We start from the raw sequence: 23,072 nt of genomic DNA, 5'->3' as shown, positions 1-23,072 counted from the left end.
TTTGAGTCCAGGGAACCCCAAAATTCCGAGTCCAGGGAACCCCAAAATTCTGAGTCCCCAAAATTTTGAGTCCAGGGAACCCCAAAATTCCGAGTCCAGGGAACCCCCGCTGTCCTGTGGAGGAATTTTTTCAGATCTCCACATTTTCACGCTGTGAGGGAAAACCACAAACCCTCAAAGTCCAAATTTTTCAATAAACCCCCACCGTCCTGAGGCGGTGGAACCGTTGATTATTTTCAGATCTTCTCCATGCCGTGAGCAAAAATCACAACACCACAACTCCAAATCCGGGAAATCCTCATTGTCCCCGAGCTGGATTTTTTTTTTTTTTTTTTCAGATTCCCAAAATTTTTTCAGATTCCCAAATTCCCCACCACCTTGGAGCTGGATTTTTTTCAGATCCCCTCCAAGCCACGAGGGAAAAACCCAAGTTCAGGAAAGCCCTGACATCTCAAGCTGGATTTTTTTTTCCACATCTCCTCCATGGCATGAGTGAGAATCACAAACCCTAAAAGTCCAAGAAACCCATGCCAGCCCAGGTTGGATTTTTCTCAGATCTCCTCCATGGCATGAGTGAAAATCATGAGCCCTAAAAATCCAAGTCCAGGAAAGCCCTGCCATCCCAAGCTGGATTATTTTTAGATCTGCTCCACATGATGAGCAAAAAAACCAAGTCCAGGAAACCGCTGCCATCCCAAGCTGGATTTTTCTCAGATGTCTTCCACTCTGTGAGTGAAAATCACAACCCCAAAAATCCAACTCCAGGAAACCCCCAGAATCCTGAGCTGGATTTCTCCCAGATCTCCTCCATTCCATGAGAGCAAAACCCAAGTCCAGGAAACCCCTGCCATCCCAGAGCTGGATTTTTCTCAAGATTTCCATGCCATGACCAAAAATCACAAGCCCAAAACCCCAACTCCAGAAAACCCCATTGTCCCGAGTTGGATTTTTTCCAGATCTCCTCCACCAGCAAAAATCACAACCCCAAAATCCCAACTCCAGAAAACCCCTGCTGTCCCTAGGTGGATTTTTCTCAGATTTCCTCCATTCCATGAGGGAAAAACCCAAGTCCAGGAAACTCCTGCCATCCCAGAGTTGGATTTTTCTCAGATTTCCTCCACTCCATGAGGGAAAAACCCAACTCCATAAAACCCCCTCCATCCCAAGGTGAATTTCTCTCAGATCTCCTCCATGGCATGAGTGAAAATTATGAACCCCAAAAATCCCAACTCCAGAAAACTCCCGCTGTCTCAAGCTGGATTTTTTTTCACATCTCCTCCACAAACTCCCCTCCATCCCAAGGTGGATTTTTCTCAGATCTCCTCCACTCCACGAGGGAAAAATCCAAGTCCAGGAAACCCCTGCCATCTCCAAGCTGGATTTTTTTTGGCTCTCTTCCATGAGCAAAAATCACAACCCCAAAATCCCAACTCCATAAAACTCCCATTGTCCCTAGGTGAATTTTTTTCAGATTTCCTCCATGAGTGAAAATCATGAAACCTAAAAATCCAAGTCCAGGAAACCCCCACTGTCCCGAGCTGGATTTTTTTCACATCTCCTCCATGACCAAAAACCACAAAAATCCAACTCCAGAAAACCCCTGCTGGCCCAAGGTGGATTTTTCTCAGATCTCCTCTATGTCATGAAGGAAAAAATCCCAAGTCCAGAAAACCCCTGCTGTCACAAGGTGGATTTCTCTCAGATCTCCTCCACTTCATGAGGGAAAAATCCAAGTCCAGGAAACCCCTGCCATCTCCAAGTTGGATTTTTTTTGGCTCTCCTCCATGAGCAAAAATCACAACCCCAAAATCCCAACTCCAGAAAACTCCCACCATCCCAGAGCTGGATTTCTCTCAGATCTCCTCCATGGCATGAATGAAAATTATGAACCCCAAAAACCCAACTCCAGGAAACCCCCACTGTCTCAAGATGGATTTTTTCCACATCTCCTCCATGACCAAAAACCACAAAAATCCAACTCCAGAAAACCCCACTGTCCCGAGTTGGATTTTTCTCAGATCTCCTCCATGTCACGAAGGAAAAAACCCAAGTCCAGGAAAGCCCCAGTGTCCCAAGTTGGATTTTTACCAGATCTCCTCCACGAGCAGAAATCACAACCCCAAAATCCCAACTCCATGAAACCCCCGCTGTCCCGAGATGGATTTTTTTTCACATCTCCTCCATGACCAAAAACCACACCCCAAAAATCCACGTCCAGGAAACCCCCGCTGGCCCTAGGTGGATTTTTCTCAGATTTCCACAACACCATGAGCAAAAATCCCAACTCCAGGAAACCCCCATTGTCTCGAGTTGGATTTTTTCCAGATCTCCTCCATGCCATGAGCAAAAAACCCAAGTCCAGGAAACCCCTGCCATCCCAAGGTGGATTATTTTTGGATCTCTTCCATGCCATGAGCAAAAAATCCAAGTCCAGGAAACCCCCAGTGTCCCGAGCTGGATTTTTTTGGATCTCCACTCCATGACCAATAATCACAACCCCAAAACCCCACCTCCACACAACTCCCCTCCATCCCAAGGTGGATTTCTCTCAGATCTCCTCCACTTCATGAGGGAAAAATCCAAGTCCAGGAAACCCCCTGCCATCTCCAAGCTGGATTTGTTTTTTTTTTTTTTTTGGCTCTCCTCCACGACCAACAACCACAACCCCAAAACCCCCATCTCCACGAGCCCTCTCCACCCCTCGGTGAACCCCTCTCATATCTCCTCCACTCCGTGAGCGAAGATCATGACGAGCCCCGGCTCCAGCACCATGTCCTCTCCCATGTGCTGGTTCTCGCAGGCCATCACCACCACGGCCTGCTTGCCGGGGATGCGTTTGGCCACGTAGTTCTCGTAGTATCTGCGGTTCATCTGCCGCGTCTCCAGCGTGGCCAGCCCCTGCGGCCAGTTGCGCTCGTGCGCGTTCTCGATGAGCTCGTTGGTGATGGACGCCGGGCAGCCGCTCTCCACCAGCGAGCGCTTGATGACGGCCTGAAGGACGGCGTCCGGCGTGGAGATCATGCCGCCCCAGCGCGTCACCCGCGCCGGCTGCAGCGAGTTCACCCACCTGGGCAGGATAACGGGGTCAGGGATGGGGTGGGGTTGTGGATTTGGGGGGGTTCACCCACCTTAGGGGTCAGGGATGGGGGTTTGAGGTGGGTTTGTGAGGGTTCACCCACCTGGAGGGGACACAATGGGGTCAGGGATTGTGGAATTGTGAGGGTTCACCCACCTGGGGGGACACAATGGGGTCAGGGATGGGGTGGGATTGTGGAATTGTGAGGGTTCACCCATCTGGGGGGACATAACAGGGTCAGGGATTGTGGAATTGTGGGGGTTCACCCACCTGGGGGGACACAATGGGGTCAGGGATGGGGTGGGATTGTGGAATTGTGAGGGTTCACCCATCTGGGGGGACATAACAGGGTCAGGGATTGTGGAATTGTGGGGGTTCACCCACCTGGGGGGACACAACGGGGTCAGGGATTGTGGAATTGGGGAGGTTCACCCACCTTAGGGGTCAGGGGTGGGGGTTTGAGGTGGGTTTGTGAGGGTTCACCCACCTGGAGGGGACAGAACGGGGTCAGGGATTGTGGAATTGTGGGGGTTCACCCACCTGGGGGGACACAACGGGGTCAGGGATTGTGGAATTGGGGAGGTTCACCCACCTGGGGGGGACACAATGGGGTCAGGGATTGTGGAATTGTGGGGGTTCACCCACCTGGAGGGGACAGAACGGGGTCAGGGATTGTGGAATTGTGGGGGTTCACCCACCTGGGGGGGACACAATGGGGTCAGGGATTGTGGAATTGTGGGGGTTCACCCACCTGGGGGGACACAATGGGGTCAGGGATTGTGGAATTGTGGGGGTTCACCCACCTGGGGGGACACAATGGGGTCAGGGATGGGGTGGGATTGTGGAATTGTGAGGGTTCACCCATCTGGGGGGACATAACAGGGTCAGGGATTGTGGAATTGTGGGGGTTCACCCACCTGGGGGGACACAACGGGGTCAGGGATTGTGGATTTGTGGGAGTTCAGCCAGCTTAGGGGGACATAATGGGGTCAGGGATGGGGTGGGATCATGGAATTGTGAGGGTTCACCCACCTGGGAGGGCATAATGGGGTCAGGGATGGGGGTTTGGGGTGGATTTGTGGGGGTTCACATAGCTCAGGGGGACATAACGAGGTCAGGGATTGTGGAACTGGGGAGATGCACCCAGCTGGGGGGACATAATGGTGTCAGGGATTGAGGACTTGGGGAGATTCAGCCAGCTCAGGACACTCAGAGGGGTCAGGGATGAGGGTCTGGGGTGGATTCGTGGGGGTTCACCCACCTGGGGGGACAGGGATAGGGTGGGATCATGGAACTGGGGACACGCACCCAGCTAGGGGGGCATAATGGAGTCAGGGATGGGGGTTTGGGGTGGATTTGTGGGGGTTCACACAGCTTAGGGGGACATAATGGGGTCAGGGATGGGGTGGGATTGTGGAATTGTGGAGATTCACCCAGTTGCGGGGACACTGAGAGAGAGATTTGGGGTGAAATCGTGGAATTGTGGAGGTTCAGCCAGCTCAGGAAACTCAGAGGGGTCAGGGATGGAGCGGGATCATGGAATTGTGGGGGTTCAGCCACCTCGGGGGACACAATGTACACAGGGACGAAGGTTTGGGGTGGATTTGTGGGAGTTCAGCCACCTTAAGGGGGATAATGAGGTCAGGGGTGGGGGTTTGGGGTGGGTTTGTGGGGGTTCACACACCTGGGGGGACACAACGGGGTCAGGGATTGTGGAATTGTGGGGGTTCAGCCAGTTAGGGGGGCATAATAGGGTCAGGGATGGTGGTTTGGGGTGAAATCGTGGAATTGTGGGGGTTCAGCCAGCTGGAAACACTCAGAGGGGTCAGGAATGGGGGTTTGGAGTGTGACTGTGGGGGTTCACCCACCTCAGGGGGCATAATGGGGTCAGGGATGGGGGTCTGGGGTGGATTTGTGGGGGTTCACCCACCTGCGGGGACAGGGACGGGATGGGATCACGGAATTTCCCTCAACATATTTCCCCCCAAAACCTACAAATTTCCCTCAAAAAACGATGAATTTCCCTCAAAAAATGAGATTTTCTCCCAAAACCTAAAAATGTGCCTCAAAAATTGATGTATTTCCCCCAAAACCTACAAATTTCCCTCAAAAATCGATTAATTTCCCTCAAAAAGTGATGAATTTCCCTCAAAAGTTGATGCATTTCCCTCAGAAAATGACAAATTTCCCTCAAAAATTGATGCATTTCCCCAAAAAATCGATGAATTTCCTCCCGAAACCTACACATTTCCCTCAAAAAATGAAAAACTTCCCTCTGAAAATGACCGATTTCCCTCAAAAAATAACAAAAATCCCTCAAAAAACGACAAATTCCCCCCTAAACACCTACACATTTCCCTCAAAAATCGATGAATTTCCCTCAAAAAATGACAAATTTCCCTCAAAAAAATGACAAATTTCCTCCCAAAACCTAAAAATTTTCCTCAAAAATGATGTATTTCCCTCAGAAAATGACAAATCCCCCTCAGAACATGACAAATTTCCCTCGAAAATCAATTAATTTCCCTCAGAGAATGACAAATTTCCCTCAGAAAATGATGAATTTCCCTCAAAAATCTACAAATTTTCTCCCAAAACCTACAAATTCTCCTCAAAAAAACCAGAAATTTCCCTCAAAAACTGATGAATTTCCCTCAAAAATTGATGCATTTCCCCCTGAAACCTACACATTTCCCTCAGAAATTGACAAATTTCCCTTAAAAATTGATGAATATCCCTCAAAAATTAATGTATTTCCCTCAAAAAGAGATGAATTTCCCTCAAAAACCAACAAATTTCCCCCCAAAAACCTACAAATTTCCTTCAGAAAATGATAAATTTCCCTCAAAACCCAACAGATTTCCCTCAAAAAACAATGAATTTCCATCAAAAATCAATGAATTATTCCCCAAAACCTAAAAATTTCCCTCAGAGAATGACAAATTTTCTCCTAAAACCTACAAATTTCCCTCAGAAAACAAATTTCCTTCAAAAAATGACTCATTTCCCTCAAAAATCAATGAATTTCCCTCAAAAACCTACAAATTTCCTCAAAAAATTAAAAATTCCCCCCAAAACCTACAAACTCCCTTCAAAAATACAACAAAAAAAATCCCTTTAAAAGCTACAAATTTTCCCCCAAAACCTACAAATTTCCCTCAAAAATCAATGAATTTCCCCCCAAAATTGACCAATTTCCCTCAAAAGACAACAAAAATCCCTCAAAAAATGATAAATTTCCCTCAAAACCCCCCAAAGGGACCACACTCACTCCAGGATTTCGTTGTACTCGATGGTCTCCTCCAGGTTCTGCAGGTTGGGGTTGACGCTGCGGATCGCCCTCATGTAGGCCTTGAGCAGCTGGATATCCCTCTTCTGCCAAGGTAGGAAAAAATGGGATTTAGAATGAGAATTATCCCTTTTTTCTCCTTTTTTTTTTTGTGAGGATTTTGGTGTCCAAGCACCAAAAATTTACCCTTTTTTTTTTCCTCATTTTTGGTGCCTAACAACCCAAACCCGCCCCTTGTTTTTCCCCTTTTTTTTAATCTTACAAAGATAATAAATACAAATATAAACATAAATAAAAACTTGGAATGAAGACCTTAAAACTTATTAGAACAATAAATAATAACTACTACCAGATTTAACTTATATCCTTTAAATAAATCAGATCTTTTACAACATTTTTTAATTTTCATTACTGCAGAGCTACACTCAACCGATTGCTCCCCTCAGCACAATTTTTCCTGGTTTTTGAGGATTTTTTTTGGGATTTTTTGGGGATTTTTGGATTTCTGGAGCCCCCAGCATGGCCCAGCGCAATCCCACAGAGCCACACTCAACTCACACCTCCCCACAGCCTTTCTTTGGGATTTTTTGTGGGGATTTTGGGATTTCTGGAGCCCCCAGCATGGTGTACCCCAATCCCACAGAGTCACACTGAACTCAAATCTCCCCACATCCTTTTTTGGGGGGATTTTTTGGGATTTTTTTGGGGGGAATTTGGGATTTCTGGAGCTCCCAGCGTTGCATAGCCCAATCCCACAGAGCCACACCTTCTCCCCCATTTTTTGGGGGGATTTTTTTTGAGATTTTTTGGGGATTTGGGGATTTCTAGAGCTCCCGGCACGGCCCAGCCCAATCCCACAGAACCATACCTTCCCCCAGCCACTTTTCCCCCATTTTTTGGGGGGATTTCCATTCCCAACACCCCAAACCTGCCCTTCCAGGTGCCCACCTGCTCAGCCATCCCAATCCCACAGACACCTCCCCACAGACTTTTTTTTTGGGATTTCTTTGGGATTTTTCGGGGGGGATTTCGGGATTTCTGGAGTCCCCAGTGTAGCCCAGCCCCATCCTACAGAACCACACCTTCTCCCCTATGTTTTTTGGGGATTTCAGTTCCAAACACCCCAAACTTGCCCTTCCAGGTGCCCACCTGCTCGGCCAGCTGGTGCTTGTGCTCAGCTGAGGTTTTCTCCAGCTCTGCAATCCTCGTCTGCTGCTGCTGCACCACCGAGCGCAGGTGCTTGATGCAGTTGTGGTTGGGCAGCTCGTCCTTGGGCATCTCCAACCTGCCAGGAGAGAGAGGGGGAAAAAAGGTGGAGACGCAAATTTAGGGGATTTTACACCTCCCAGAGGTAATTCGGGTGTGGAAAGGCTCTGAGTGTCAGCCTGGGGGAGGATTTGGGGGATAAATGGGGTTTTTCTGCTTCGCTGCCTTCCTGAGGAGTGCTAAAGCCTGATAGGTCTTTCCAGGAGGAAATTCCTGCTGAGGTCCAACATGGACCTCTCCTGGAGGTGTCCTACCCCAGGGCCCTTCCTAGGTCCATCCCAGTGTCCACCCTGTGCCTGTTCCATGGCCAAGCCATGTCCATCCCCATGCCAATGTTCATCCCAGGGCCGTTCTTTTGGCCATTCCACGGCCACCCTGTGCCCAACCCAGTGCCATCCTGTGTCCATCCCAGGGCCATCTCATGTCCATCCCAGCGCTCAGCCTGTGTCCATCCCCACCCCATGTCCATCCCAGGGCCTATTCCTGTGCCCATCCCATGGCTGTGCCCATCCCATGGCCATCCCCACCCTGTGCCCATCCCAGCGCCATTCCTGTGCCCATCCCATGGCTGTGCCCATCCCATGGCCATCCCCACCCTGTGCCCATCCCAGTGCCATTCCTGTACCCACCCCATGGCTGTGCCCATCCCATGGCCATCCCCACCCTGTGCCCATCCCAGGACCACCTCATGTCCATACCAATGTCCATCCCAGTGCCCATTCCTGTGCCCATCCCAGTGCCATCCCAGGGCCACTCCTGTGCCTGTTCCATGGCCATCCTGTGCCCATTCTATGTGTCCATCCCTACCTCATGTCCATCCCCAGGACCACCCCATGTCCATCCCAGTGCCCATCCTCTGCCTGTCCCATGGCCATCCCCATCCCACAACCACCCCCATCCTGTGCCCATCCCATCCCCATCCTGTGCCCATCCCAGTGCCCATCTCATGTCCATCCCCATTTCAGGGCCATTCCTGTGCCCGTCCCATTCCCATCCTGTGTCCATCCCCGTCCCATGACCATCCCCACCCTGTGTCCATCCCAGTGCCCATCCTGTGCCCATCCCCGTCCCATGACCATCCCCACCCTGTGTCCATCCCAGTGCCCATCCTGTGCCCATCCCACGTCCACCCTCATCCCCATGACCACCCCGCGCCCATACTTGTGCCAGTTCTACATGCCCATCCCCATCCCACGCTCATCCCAGGGCCATTCCTGTGTCCATGCCGGTGTCCATCCCCATCCTGTGCCCATCCCATGTCCACCCTCATCCCCATGCCCACCCCGTGCCCATACTTGTGCCAGTTCTACATGCCCATCCCCATCCCACGCTCATCCCAGGGCCATTCCTGTGTCCATGCCGGTGTCCATCCCCATCCTGTGCCCATCCCATGGCCATCCCATGTCCATCCCCATCCCTTGACCATCCTCATTTGATGACGTCCATCCCAGAGCCATTCCTGCGCCCGTTCCATGCCTACCCCATGCCCACCCCGTGCCCCGTGCCCCGTGCCCTCACCCGCATCCCTGCTCGCAGGTGACGGGGCGCTTGGGGTTGTGCTCGCAGTCGTTGAGGTGAGCCATGAGGTTGTCGAGGCGCACCACGGCCGTGCAGCCGAAGACGGCGTTGTCGCAGGTGATCTGCAGCTTGGAGAGCATGTTGCGCATGATGCGCGGCACCGGGCGCAGGTGGGCCACCGTCACCACGCTGCGGTCCACGGGGCACGTCTGCTGCTGCGAGAACCACTGCGTGATGCAGGCATTGCAGAAGGCGTGCTCGCAGTGCGGCGCCTGCGGGGAACGGAGAGCGTCACGCGGGACGGGGCGGATGGGGTGGGGAAAACCTCCCAGATTGTCAAGGCCAGGATGGACTTGATGTCCAGGAGAGCCCTGAGTGCCACCTCTGCTCGTTCAGTCATGGGATTGATCATGGGATCAATCATGGAATGGTTGGGTTGGAGAAACTTCCCAGATTGTCAAGGCCAGGATGGAGCCCTGAGTGCCACCTCTGCTCATTCAGTCATGGGATTGATCATGGGATCAATCATGGAATGGTTGGGTTGTAGAAACTTCTCAGGGCATCGAGGCCACGATGGACTCAATCCCCTGGAGAGCCCTGAGTGCCACCTCTGCTCATTCAGTCATGGGATTGATCATGGGATCAATCATGGAATGGTTGGGTGGGGAAACCTCCCAGACTGTCAAGGCCAGAATGGACTTGATGTCCAGGAGAGCCCTGAGTGCCGCCTCTGCTCATTCAATCAATCATGAGATTGATCATGGGATCAATCATGGAATGGTTGGGTTGAAGAAACTTCTCAGGGCATCGAGGCCATGATGGACTCAATCCCCTGGAGAGCCCTGAGTGCCACCTCTGCTCATTCAATCAATCATGGGATTGATCATGGGATCAATCATGGAATGGTTGGGTGGGGAAACCTCCCAGACTGTCAAGGCCAGGATGGACTTGATGTCCAAGAGAGCCCCGAGTGCCGCCTCGGCTGGTTCAGTCATGGGACTGATCGTGGGATTGATCATGGGATTGATCATTCCATAGAATGGCTGGATTGGGAGAAACTTCCCAGGGCATCAAGGGCAAGATGGACTTGATATCCAAGAGAGCCCTGAGTGCCACCTCTGCTCATTCAGTCATGGGATTGATCATGGGATTACTCTTGGAACCATTCATGGGCTCGACCACGGGATCGTTCATGGAATGGTTGGGTTGGGGAAACCTCCCAGGGCATCGAGGCCAGGCTGGGACTGATCTCCACAAGAGCTCCAAGTGCCAGCTCCGCTCATTCAGTCATGGGATTGATCATGGGATTGATCATGGCATTACTCATGGGATCATTCTTGGAATCATTCATGGAATCCCTCATGGAGTCACGGAGTCATGCATGGAACCGTGACCACCAAGACAGCTGGGGTGGGGAAACCTCCCAGATTGTAGAGGCCAAGACGGACTTGATGTCCAACAGAGCCCCAAGTGCCACCTCTGCTTGTTCGGTCATAGGACTGATCATGGAATTGATCATGGGATCATTCCTGGAATCAATCGTGGAATGGCTGGGTTGGGAAAAACCTCCCAGGGCATCGAGGCCAAGATGGACTCGATCCTCTGGAGAGCCCTGAGTGCCACCTCTGCTGGTTCAGCCATGGGATTGGCCATGGGATTGATCATGGGATTACTCAGGAGATCGATCATGGGATCACTCATGGAACGGTTGGGCTGGGGAAACCTCCCAGGGCATCGAGGCCAAGATGGACTCGATCCCCAGGAGTGCCCTGAGTGCCACCTCTGCTCATTCGGTAATGGGATTGATCAAGGGATTGATCATGGGATCGATCATGGGATTGATCATGGGATCACTCGTGGGATCATTCTTGGGATTGATCATGGGATCACTCATAGGATTGATCATGGGATTGATCATGGGATTGACCATGGGATCATTCATGGAATGGTTGGGCTGGGGAAACCTCCCAGACTGTCAAGGCCAAGATGGACTCAATCCCCAGGAGTGCCCTGAGTGCCACCTCTGCTCATTCGGTAATGGGATTGATCAAGGGATTGATCATGGGATTGATCATGGGATCGTTCTTGGGATTGATCATGGGATCACTCGTGGGATCATTCTTGGGATTGATCATGGGATCACTCATAGGATTGATCATGGGATTGATCATGGGATTGACCATGGGATCATTCATGGAATGGTTGGGCTGGGGAAACCTCCCAGACTGTCAAGGCCAGGATGGACTTGATGTCCCACAGAGCCCTGAGTGCCACCTCTGCTCGTTCAGTCATGGGATCGATCATGGGATCATCTGTGGGATCGACCATGGGATCATTCATGAAGCCATGCATGAACAGCTGAGGCTGGGGAAACCTCCCAGGGCATCGAGGCCAAGACGAGACGGACTCCATCTCCAGGAGAGCCCCGAGTGCCACCTCTGCACCCACCGTGTCCCACCCCGGTGGCACCTCTGCACCCACCATGCCCCAGGTGGGTCCTACCTGCACTGGCTCCTCCAGGACCCCGCTGCAGATGGGGCAGATCAGGTCCTCGTCCACGTCCCCCTGGAACCGAGCCACATCATACCCCATCGCTCGTCACCGGCGCCAGAACCCTGCGGGGTGGAATGGTCAGGGTCACCCCAGGATGGGGCAAATCCTTGGGCTCTGAGTCAAACCTGAACCTTCTTGGGGTCACCTGGGTCAAGGATGGGGAGGAATTTGGGTTCCTCGGGTGCTGGAGCCATTCCAGCCCCTGGGATTGGGATTTCCAAGGATTTTCTCCCCAGAACCCTGCGGGGTGGAATGGGTCAGGGTCACCCCAGGATGGGGCAAATCCTTGGGGTTTGAGTCAAACCTGAACCTTCTTGGGGTCACCTGGGTCAAGGATGGGGAGGAATTTGGGTTCCTCGGGTGCTGGAGCCATTCCAGCCCCTGGGATTGGGATTTCCAAGGATTTTCTCCCCAGAACCCTGCGGGGTGGAATGGGTCAGGGTCACCCCAGGATGGGGCAAATCCTTGGGGTTTGAGTCAAACCTGAACCTTCTTGGGGTCACCTGGGTCAAGGATGGGGAGGAATTTGGGTTCCTCGGGTGCTGGAGCCATTCCAGCCCCTGGGATTAGGATTTCCAAGGATTTTCCCCCTGGAACCCTGCGGGGTGGAATGGGTCAGGGACACTCAGGATGGGGCAAATCCTTGGGGTTTGAGTCAAACCTGAACCTTCTTGGGGTCACCTGGGTCAAGGATGGGGAGGAATTTGGGTTCCTCGGGGTTTTTGGGTATTCCCAGAGCCATTCCAGCTCCTTGGCCTTCCAGGGTTTGAAGGCCAAGGTCCTGCACGGAAAGGGTTCCTGAGTCAAACCCATCTCTTCTGGAGCTCCTTTGGGTCAGGGGTGGAGAGGAATTTGGGTTCCTCGGGGTTTTTGGGTGTTCCCAGAGCCATTCCAGCCCCTGGGATTGGGATTTCCAAGGATTTTCCCCCTGGAACCCTGTGGGGTGGAATGGGTCAGGGTCACCCCAGGATGGGGCAAATCCTTGGGCTCTGAGTCAAACCTGAACCTTCTTGGGGTCACCTGGGTCAGGGGTGGGGAGGAATTTGGGTTCCTCGGGTGCTGGAGCCATTCCAGCCCCTGGGATTGGGATTTGAAGGCCAAGGTCCTGCAGGGAAAGGGGTTTTGAGTCAAACTCGTTTCTTCCTGAACTCCTTTGGGTCAGGGATTTGGGTTCCGTGGAGAAAAGGAATTTGGGCTCCTTGGAGCTTTTTTGGGTCTTCCCAGAGCCATTCCAGCCCCTGGGATTGGGATCTACCAGGGTTTGAAGGCAAAGATCCTACAGGAAAAGAGTTGGGAAGGATTTCTGAGTAAAATCTGTTTCTTCTTGAGCTCCTCTGGGTCAGGGATTTGGGTTCCTTGAATTTGGGTTCCTTGGAGCTTTTTTGGGTCTTCCCAGAGCCATTTCCAGCTCCTGGGATTGGGATTTGAAATCCAAGGTCCTGCAGGGAAAGGGTTTTTAAGTCAAACCCATTTTTCTTGAGCTCCTTTGGGTCAGGGATGGAGAGGAATTTGGGCTCCTTGGAGCTTTTTTGGGTCTTCCCAGAGCCATTCCAGCTCCTGGGATTGGGATCTAATAGGGTTTGAAGGCAAAGATCCTACAGGAAAAGAGTTGGGAAGGATTTCTGAGTAAAATCTGTTTCTTCTTGAGCTCCTCTGGGTTTGGGTTCCTTCAATTTGGGTTCCTTGGAGCTTTTTTGGGTCTTCCCAGAGCCATTTCCAGCTCCTGGGATTGGGATCTACCAGGGTTTGAAGGCCAAAGTCCTACAGGGAAAGGGTTGGGAAGGGTTTTTAAATCCCAATCCCGGCAACCCCAACCCCGATCTTAATCCCAACCCAGAATTTCCTATTTGTGGGTTTGATTTGGGTTTTTTTGGGGGGGTTTTTGGGGTGATTTATTTGCTTTGCAGAGCTGGGCACGTCAGGTGCTGGGCATGGAAGCGTTTCCAGGTCGGAATTCCCAGGAAATTCCCTCCCCAGCCCCTCCCCAGCTCAGAATTCCCAATAAATTCCCTCCCCAGCCCCTTCCCAGCTCAGAATTCCCAATAAATTCCCTTCCCAGCTCAGAATTCCCAATAAATTCCCTCCCCAGCCCCTTCCCAGCTCAGAATTCCCAATAAATTCCCTTCCCAGCTCAGAATTCCCAATAAATTCCCTCCCCAGCCCCTTCCCCTCCTCCAGGCCCGGCCTTGAGCTCTGCCCCGGCCGTTGCTGCTCCCTGGGCCCCTCCCCGACATCAAAGGCGGCGACAAAGGTGGTGACAAAGGTGGTGACAAAGGTGGTGACAAAGGTGGTGACAAAGGTGGTGACAAAGGTGGTGACAAAGGTGGTGACAAAGGGGACAAAGGTGGTGACAAAGGTGGTGACAAAGGCGGTGACAAAGGGGACAAAGGTGGTGACAAAGGCGGTGACAAAGGCGGGGACAAAGGCGGTGACAAAGGCGACAAAGGTGGTGACAAAGGCGGTGACAAAGATGGTGACAAAGGCGGTGACAAAGGCGGTGACAAAGGCGGTGACAAAGGCGACAAAGGTGGTGACAAAGGCGGTGACAAAGGCGGTGACAAAGGCGGTGACAAAGGCGGTGACAAAGGGGACAAAGGCGGTGACAAAGGCGGTGACAAAGGCGGTGACAAAGGTGGTGACAAAGATGGTGACAAAGGCGGTGACAAAGATGGTGACAAAGGCGGTGACAAAGGTGGTGACAAAGGCGGTGACAAAGGCGGTGACAAAGGCGACAAAGGTGGTGACAAAGGCGGTGACAAAGGCGGTGACAAAGGCGGTGACAAAGGTGGTGACAAAGGCGGTGACAAAGGCGGTGACAAAGGGGACAAAGGCGGTGACAAAGGCGGTGACAAAGGGGACAAAGGCGGTGACAAAGGCGGTGACAAAGGTGGTGACAAAGATGGTGACAAAGGCGGTGACAAAGGCGGTGACAAAGATGGTGACAAAGATGGTGACAAAGGCGGTGACAAAGGCGGTGACAAAGGTGGTGACAAAGATGGTGACAAAGGCGGTGACAAAGGCGGTGACAACGGCCCCGATAAGGAGTCCCCACCCCAAACCCCAACGGGAGGGGCAGAAATGGGGGGGGAGGACACCGGGATGGGGACCGGGAGCTGTGAGGGGACACGGGAATTCCAGCTGTGCTGGGCAGGAATTCCAGCTGTGCCCACCCTAGGAATTTCAGCTGTGAGGGGAACTGGGAATTCCAGCTGTGCCCACCTCAGGAATTCCAGCTGTGCCCACATCAGGAATTCCAGCTGTGAGGGGAACTGGGAATTCCAGCTGTGCCCACCTCAGGAATTCCAGCTGTGAGGGGAACTGGGATATTCCAGCTGTGCCCACATCAGGAATTCCAGCTGTGCCCACCTCAGGAATTCCAGCTGTGAGGGGCAGGAATTCCAGCTGTGCCCACCCCAGGAATTCCAGCTGTGAGGGGCAGGAATTCCAGCTGTGCCCACCCTAGGAATTCCAGCTGTGAGGGGAACTGGGAATTCCAGCTGTGCCCACCTCAGGAATTCCAGCTGTGCCCACATCAGGAATTCCAGCTGTGAGGGGAACTGGGAATTCCAGCTGTGCCCACCTCAGGAATTCCAGCTGTGCCCACCTCAGGAATTCCAGCTGTGCCCACATCAGGAATTCCAGCTGTGAGGGGAACTGGGAATTCCAGCTGTGCCCACATCAGGAATTCCAGCTGTGAGGGGAACTGGGAATTCCAGCTGTGCCCACATCAGGAATTCCAGCTGTGAGGGGAACTGGGAATTCCAGCTGTGCCCACCTCAGGAATTCCAGCTGTGCCCACCTCAGGAATTCCAGCTGTGAGGGGAACTGGGATATTCCAGCTGTGCCCACATCAGGAATTCCAGCCGTGCCCACCTCAGGAATTCCAGCTGTGCCCACATCAGGAATTCCAGCCGTGCCCACCTCAGCGGGGCAGGCGAGGCCTGGCCCTGCAGTTGTCCCACAGCCAGATGTGGCCTCCCAAACACATCCAGATGTGCCCAGCTCCTGCACCCTGCCCCTGCCCAGCTGTGCCCCAGCTGAGGAGCAGAGCCGGTGGCAGAGGGACAGATGTGACCCCGTGTCCCCACCATGGCCCAGGAAGGGACTTTGTCCCCTCCCTGTCCCCAGAGCAGCTCCAGGTCCCTCCTTGAATCCCAAAAGGAATCCCTGGGAAAACTCCACAGCCCCAGGGGCTGATAAGGAGCAGGGGCTGATAAGGAGCAGGGGCTGATAAGGAGCAGGGGCTGATAAGGAGCAGGGGCTGATAAGGAGCAGGGGCTGATAAGGACCAACGGCTGCTGCGGGGTCAGGGCAGCTCCCAGGGCCTGGAACGGCCCCAAATCCCAGCCCAGCCCTTCCCATGGGACTGGGGCAGCTGGGGAGGTTCCGGAAAATTCCCTGCAGATCAGGGGTTCCAGAAAATTCCCTGCAGATCAGGGGGTTCCAGAAAATTCCCTGCAGATCAGGGGGTTCCAGAAAATTCCCTGGAGATCAGGGGTTCCCAGAAAATCCTCTGGAGATCAGGGGTTCTGGAAAATTCCCTGCAGATCAGGGGTTCTGGAAAATTCCCTGCAGATCAGGGGTTCCAGAAAATCCTCTGGAGATCAGGGGTTCCAGAAAATTCCCTGGAGATCAGGGGTTCTGGAAAATTCCCAGGAGATCAGGGGTTCCAGAAAATTCCGTGGGGATCAGGGGTTCCAGAAAATTCCCTGCAGATCAGGGGTTCTGGAAAATTCCCTGCAGATCAGGGGTTCCCAGAAAATTCCCTGCAGATCAGGGGTTCTGGAAAATTCCCTGCAGATCAGGGGTTCCCAGAAAATTCCCTGCAGATCAGGGGTTCTGGAAAATTCCCCGCGGATCAGGGGTTCCAGAAAATTCCGTGGGGATCAGGGGTTCCCACAAAATCCTCTGCAGATTAGGGGGTTCCCAGAAAATTCCCAGGAGATCAGGGGTTCCCACAAAATTCCCTGGAGATCAGGGGTTCCAGAAAATTCCCTGGAGATCAGGGGTTCCCAGAAAATCCTCTGGAGATCAGGGGTTCCGGAAAATTCCCTGGGGATCAGGGGTTCCAGAAAATCCTCTGGAGATCAGGGGTTCCAGAAAATTCCCTGCAGATCAGGGGTTCTGGAAAATTCCCTGCAGATCAGGGGTTCCAGAAAATTCCGTGGGGATCAGGGGGTTCCCAGAAAATTTTCTGGAGATCAGGGGTTCTGGAAAATTCCCTGGGGATCAGGGGTTCCAGAAAATTCCCTGGAGATCAGGGGTTCCCAGAAAATTTTCTGGAGATCAGGGGTTCTGGAAAATTCTCTGCAGATCAGGGGTTCCCAGAAAATGCTCTGGAGATCAGGGGTTCCAGAAAATTCCCTGCAGATCAGGGGTTCCAGAAAATTCCGTGGGGATCAGGGGTTCCCACAAAATCCTCTGCAGATTAGGGGGTTCCCAGAAAATTCCCAGGAGATCAGGGGTTCCCAGAAAATTCCCTGGGGATCAGGGGTTCTGGAAAATTCCCTGGAGATCAGGGGTTCCAGAAAATTCCCTGGAGATCAGGGGTTCTGGAAAATCCTCTGGAGATCAGGGGTTCCCAGAAAATGCTCTGGAGATCAGGGGTTCTGGAAAATTCCCTGGAGATCAGGGGTTCCAGAAAATTCCCTGGAGATCAGGGGTTCCAGAAAATTCCCTGCAGATCAGGGGTTCTGGAAAATCCTCTGGAGATCAGGGGTTCCAGAAAATTCCCTGCAGATCAGGGGTTCCAGAAAATTCCCTGGAGATCAGGGGTTCCAGAAAATCCTCTGGAGATCAGGGGTTCTGGAAAATTCCCAGGAACAGCCCAAAACTCCCATCCCAAAACCTCTCCGGGATCTTCCCAAAGCCCAAAACTCCTTTGGGATCTCACCAGGCTCATCCCAAAATGTCTCTGAAATCTTCCCAAAACTGCTCTGGGATCTTCCCAAAATTCTTCTGGGATCTCCCCAGGTTCACCCCAAAACTCCTCTGGGATCTTCCCAGAATGGAAAAAGGAGAGATTGGAAAAATTACAATGGGGGAAAAAAAGGGAAGGATTGGAAGAATTCCTAAAAAAGGAAAAAGGAAAGGAAAAATGAAAAGGAAAAGGAAAAAAGGGAGGATTGGAGGAATTCCCAAAAAGGAAAGGAAAAATGAAAAGGAAAAGGAAAAAAGGGAGGATTGGAGGAATTCCTAAAAAGGAAAAAGGAAAGAAAAAATGAAAAGGAAAAAAGGAAAAAAGGGAGGATTGGAGGAATTCCTAAAAAAGGAAAAAGGAAAGGAGAAATGAAAAGGAAAAAAGGGAGGATTGGAGGAATTCCTAAAAAAGGAAAAAGGAAAGGAAAAATGAAAAGGAAAAAAGGAAAAAAGGGAGGATTGGAGGAATTCCTAAAAAAGGAAAAAGGAAAGGAGAAATGAAAAGGAAAAAAGGGAGGGATTGGAGGAATTCCCAAAAAGGAAAAAAGAAAAAAAGGAAAAATGAAAAGGAAAAAAGGAAAAAAGGGAGGATTGGAGGAATTCCTAAAAAAGGAAAAAGGAAAGGAGAAATGAAAAGGAAAAAAGGGAGGGATTGGAGGAATTCCCAAAAAAGGGAAAAGGAAAGGAAAAAAGGAAGGATTGAAGGAATTCCCATGTGAAAAGGAAAGGATTGGAAATGAAAAAGGGAAAAGGAAAAAGAAAAAAAGGAAGGATTGAAGGAATTCCTGAAATAGGAAAATATTGGAAAAGAGGAGGGATTGGAGGAATTCTCATGGGAAAAAGGGAAGGATTGAAGAAATTTCAAAAAAGGAAAAAGGAAAAGGAAAAAAGGAAGGATGGGAGGAATTCCAATAAAAGGAAAAGATTGGAAATGGAAAGGGAAAAGAGGAAGGACTGGAGGAATTTCCATGGAAAAAAGGAAAGGATAGGAAAAGGAAAAAGGAGAGATTGGAAGAATTCCCAAAAAAGGAAAAAGGGAAAGGATTGGAAATGAAAAAGGAAAAAGGATAAAAGCAAAAAGGGAAAGGGAAAAGGAAGGATTGAAGGAATTCCCATGGGAAAAGGAGGGATTGAAGGAATTCCTAAAAAGGAAAGGAAAAGGAAAAAGAAAAAGGAAAAAAGAAAAATTAAAAAAGAAAAAAGGAAGGATTAGAGGAATTCCCATGGGGAAAAAAAATGAAGAATTGGAGGAATTCTCAAAAAAGGAAAAAGGACAGGAAAAGGAAAAAAGGAGGGATTGGAGGAATTCCCATGGGAAAAGGAAGGATTGGAGGAATTCCTAAAAAAGGAAAGAGGAAAAGATTGGAAATGAAAAAGAAAAAAAGGATAAAAGGAAAAAAGGAGAAAAAAAGGAGAGATAGGAAGAATTTCAAAAAAGGAAAAAGGAAAGGATTGGAAATGGGAAAAGGAGGAATTGAGGGAATTCCCATGGAAAAAAAGGAAGGATTGAAGGAATTCCCAAAAAAGGAAAGAGGAAAGAACAGGAAAAGGGAAAAAAGAAGGGATTGAAGGAATTCAAAGAAAAGGAAAAAGGAGAAAAGAAAGGAAAGGAAAGGAAAGGAAAGGAAAGGAAAGGAAAGGAAAGGAAAGGAAAGGAAAGGAAAGGAAAGGAAAGGAAAGGAAAGGAAAGGAAAGGAAAGGAAAGGAAAGGAAAGGAAAGGAAAGGAAAGGAAAGGAAAGGAAAGGAAAGGAAAGGAAATTTCAAGGAAATTTCAAGGAAAGGGAAGAAAAGGGGAAAGGAAATTTTAAGGAAAGGAAAAAGGAAAGGAAAGAGGAAAGGAAATTTCAAGGAAAGGAAATTTCAAGGAAAAGAAAAGAAAAGAAAAGAAAAGAAAAGAAAAGAAAAGAAAAGAAAAGAAAAGAAAAGAAAAGAAAAGAAAAGAAAAGAAAAGAAAAGAAAAGAAAAGAAAAGAAAAGAAAAGAAGGAATTCCCAAGGAAATGAACCCAGGTTTTACCTCCCGTGGCAGAATCGCTCCTGGCAGGACTCGGGGCTGCTCCGGCCTCACTCTGTGCAGGGAATTCCTCCCCAAATTCTCCCATTTTTCCCTCTCCTCTCCTACAGGGCACGGATCTGATCCCAAAAAAGAGGAAAAAAAATCAGGAAAGGTCAAATCCCACATGGAATTCCCAACATGGGGGGAAATTCCCTCCCCATGTGGAGATTTTATGGGAATTCTGGGAAAAATGGAGCCCCAAAGGAGGCTTGGAGAGGGGTCCAGGCTTAGAAATTTGGGAATTCCAGCCCAAATTTTCAGTGGGATTCATGTTCAGAAATTTGGGATTTCTTCCCCATTCATTGTGGGATCCACACTCAGAAATTTGGGAATTTCAGCCCCAATTCTCAGTGGGATTCATGTTCAGAAATTTGGGAATTTTGGCCCCAATTCCAGTGGGATCCACGCTCAGAAATTTGGGATTTTTGGCCCCAATTCCAGTGGGATCAAAGCTCAGAAATTTGGGAATTTCAGCCCCAATTCTCAGTGGGATTCATGTTCAGAAATTTGGGATTTCTTCCCCATTCATTGTGGGATCCACACTCAGAAATTTGGGATTTTCGGCCCCAATTCCAATGGGATCAAAGCTCAGAAATTTGGGATTTCTTCCCCATTCATAGTGGGAACCACACTGGGAAATTTGGGACTTTCAGTCCCAATTCCAGTGGGATCAAAGCTCAGAAATTTGGGAATTTCAGCCCAAATTCTCAGTGGGATTCATGTTCAGAAATTTGGGATTTCTTCCCCATTCATTGTGGGATCAAAGCTCAGAAATTTGGGAATTTCAGCCCCAATTCCAGTGGGATCAAAGCTCAGAAATTTGGGAATTTCAGCCCCAATTCCAGTGGGATCAAAGCTCAGAAATTTGGGGATTTTGGCCCCAATTCCAGTGGGATCAAAGCTCAGAAATTTGGGAATTTCAGCCCCAATTCCAGTGGGATCAAAGCTCAGAAATTTGGGAATTCCAGCCCCAATTCTCAGTGGGATTCATGTTCAGAAATTTGGGAATTTTGGCCCCAATTCCAGTGGGATCAAAGCTCAGAAATTTGGGAATTTCGGCCCCAATTCTCAGTGGGATTCATGTTCAGAAATTTGGGATTTCTTCCCCATTCATAGTGGGATCAAAACTCAGAAATTTGGGAATTTTGGCCCCAATTCTCAGTGGGATCAAAGCTCAGAAATTTGGGAATTCCAGCCCCAATTCCAGTGGGATCAAAGCTCAGAAATTTGGGATTTTTGGCCCCAATTCTCAGTGGGATCAAAGCTCAGAAATTTGGGATTTTTGGCCCCAATTCTCAGTGGGATTCATGTTCAGAAATTTGGGAATTTTGGCCCCAATTCCAGTGGGATCAAAGCTCAGAAATTTGGGAATTTCGGCCCCAATTCTCAGTGGGATTCATGTTCAGAAATTTGGGATTTCTTCCCCATTCATAGTGGGATCAAAACTCAGAAATTTGGGAATTTTGGCCCCAATTCTCAGTGGGATCAAAGCTCAGAAATTTGGGAATTCCAGCCCCAATTCCAGTGGGATCAAAGCTCAGAAATTTGGGATTTTTGGCCCCAATTCTCAGTGGGATCAAAGCTCAGAAATTTGGGATTTTTGGCCCCAATTCCAGTGGGATTCATGTTCAGAAATTTGGGAATTTCGGCCCCAATTCCAGTGGGATCAAAGCTCAGAAATTTGGGAATTTTGGCCCCAATTCCAGTGGGATCCACGCTCAGAAATTTGGGATTTTTGGCCCCAATTCCAGTGGGATTCATGCTCAGAAATTTGGGAATTTTGGCCCCAATTCCAGTGGGATCAAAGCTCAGAAATTTGGGATTTTTGGCCCCAATTCCAGTGGGATTCATGTTCAGAAATTTGGGAATTTCGGCCCCAATTCCAGTGGGATCAAAGCTCAGAAATTTGGGATTTCTTCCCCATTCATTGTGGGATCAAAGCTCAGAAATTTGGGAATTTCAGCCCCAATTCCAGTGGGATCAAAGCTCAGAAATTTGGGATTTTCAGCCCAAATTCCCAGGATTATTATCCAAAATTATTTTGGATCTTGCCCAAAATTCCTCTGGATTGTCCCCCAAAATTATTTTGGATTTTTCCTGAAATTTCTCTGGATTTCCCCAAAATTATTTGGGATTTTTCCCCAAATTATTCTGGATTTTTCCCAAATTTCTCTGGATTTTCCCCCAATTCTTTCAGCCTGACCCCCAAATTCCTATGGATTATTCCCAAACTCCTCTGAATTATCCCAAATTTTTTTCTGGCATTATTCCCCAAATTATTCCCAAAATTTCCTGCAAATAATTCCCAAAATTCCTTTAAATAATTCCCAGTTTTTTAAAATTATTCCCAAAATTTCCTTCAAATAATCCCCAAAATTCCTTTAAATAATTCCCAGGTTTTTTTAAATTATTCCCAAAATTCCTTTAAATAATTCCCAATTTTTTTTAAATTATTCCCAAAATTTCCTTCAAATAATTCCCAAAATTCCTTTAAATAATTCCCAATTTTTTTTAAATTATTCCCAAAATTCCTTTAAATAATTCCCAAAATTCCTTTAAATAATTCCCATTTTTTAAAAATTATTCCCAAAATTCCTTTAAATAATTCCCAATTTTTTTTTAAATTATTCCCAAAATTCCTTTAAATAATTCCCAATTTTTTTAAAATTATTCCCAAAATTCCTTTAAATAATTCCCAATTTTTTTTTAAATTGTTCCCAAAATTCCTTTAAATAATTCCCAGGTTTTTTTTTAATTATTCCCAAAATTTCCTTCAAATAATTCCCAAAATTCCTTTAAATAATTCCCAGGTTTTTTTAAATTATTCCCAAAATTCCTTTAAATAATTCCCAATTTTTTTTAAATTATTCCCAAAATTTCCTTCAAATAATTCCCCAAAATTTCTCTCGATTTCCCCCAAATTATTCCCAAAATTCCCCCCTATTTTCCCCCCAAAATTCCTCGGGATTTTCCCCAATTTTTCCGGTATTTCCCCCGGTTCCCTCCCCGCTCTCCCGTTACCGGACGATCCCCAACCGGAGCCGTTCCCGGTTCCCATCCCCGCTTCCGTTCCGTTCCGTTCCCCGTTACCGACACCACCTCCAACCGCGACCCCCCTCGAGCTCTCCGCTCCCTTCCACGAACGTTCCCCCGCTCCTCCCGGTGTTACCGGGACCACCCGGGGGCCTCTCCGGTGCCTCCCCCGCAGCCGCACGTACCGCGGGCGGCGGGCCCGGCCCGCTCGGGGCCGTTCGGGGCCGTTCGGGGCCGTTCGGGGCCGTTCGGGGCCGTTCGGGGCCGCGGCCTCCTCCCGGTGCCGCCGCCCGGCCCCGCCGCACCGGAAGTGCCGCTCTGGCCGGAAGTGCCGCTCTGGCCGGAACTCGGTGGTAGGGGCGG

General features: G+C 49.7%; 1 protein-coding gene across 4 annotated transcripts; it reads right to left on the bottom strand.

Moving 5' to 3' along the window:
* Positions 1 to 466: 466 nt before the first annotated feature.
* On the bottom strand, positions 467 to 23,045 carry RNF41 (ring finger protein 41). 4 transcript variants are annotated; one of them, XM_058822116.1, is made up of 8 exons: positions 22,698 to 22,883; positions 19,638 to 19,753; positions 17,596 to 17,700; positions 11,652 to 11,764; positions 9,150 to 9,421; positions 7,515 to 7,650; positions 6,348 to 6,451; positions 467 to 3,067 (listed from the first exon to the last, which is right to left on the bottom strand). In XM_058822116.1, exons 4-8 carry the CDS (start codon positions 11,739 to 11,741, stop codon positions 2,716 to 2,718), a joined length of 954 nt encoding a protein of 317 aa, XP_058678099.1. In that variant the 5' UTR covers positions 11,742 to 11,764; positions 17,596 to 17,700; positions 19,638 to 19,753; positions 22,698 to 22,883; the 3' UTR covers positions 467 to 2,715. The 4 variants fall into 4 exon arrangements, with proteins under 4 accessions (XP_058678099.1, XP_058678097.1, XP_058678098.1 ...); XM_058822113.1 differs by lacking the exons at positions 17,596 to 17,700; positions 22,698 to 22,883 and adding exons at positions 22,895 to 22,946; positions 22,977 to 23,045 and having other exon boundaries at positions 474 to 3,067; XM_058822114.1 differs by lacking the exon at positions 17,596 to 17,700 and having other exon boundaries at positions 472 to 3,067; positions 22,698 to 22,882.
* Between the last annotated feature and the right edge of the window lie 27 nt (positions 23,046 to 23,072).

Source organism: Ammospiza caudacuta, chromosome 31 (genome assembly GCF_027887145.1).
Source record: "Ammospiza caudacuta isolate bAmmCau1 chromosome 31, bAmmCau1.pri, whole genome shotgun sequence".
Classification (NCBI taxonomy): domain Eukaryota; kingdom Metazoa; phylum Chordata; class Aves; order Passeriformes; family Passerellidae; genus Ammospiza; species Ammospiza caudacuta.
This window is presented reverse-complemented; position numbering and strand designations above follow the sequence as displayed.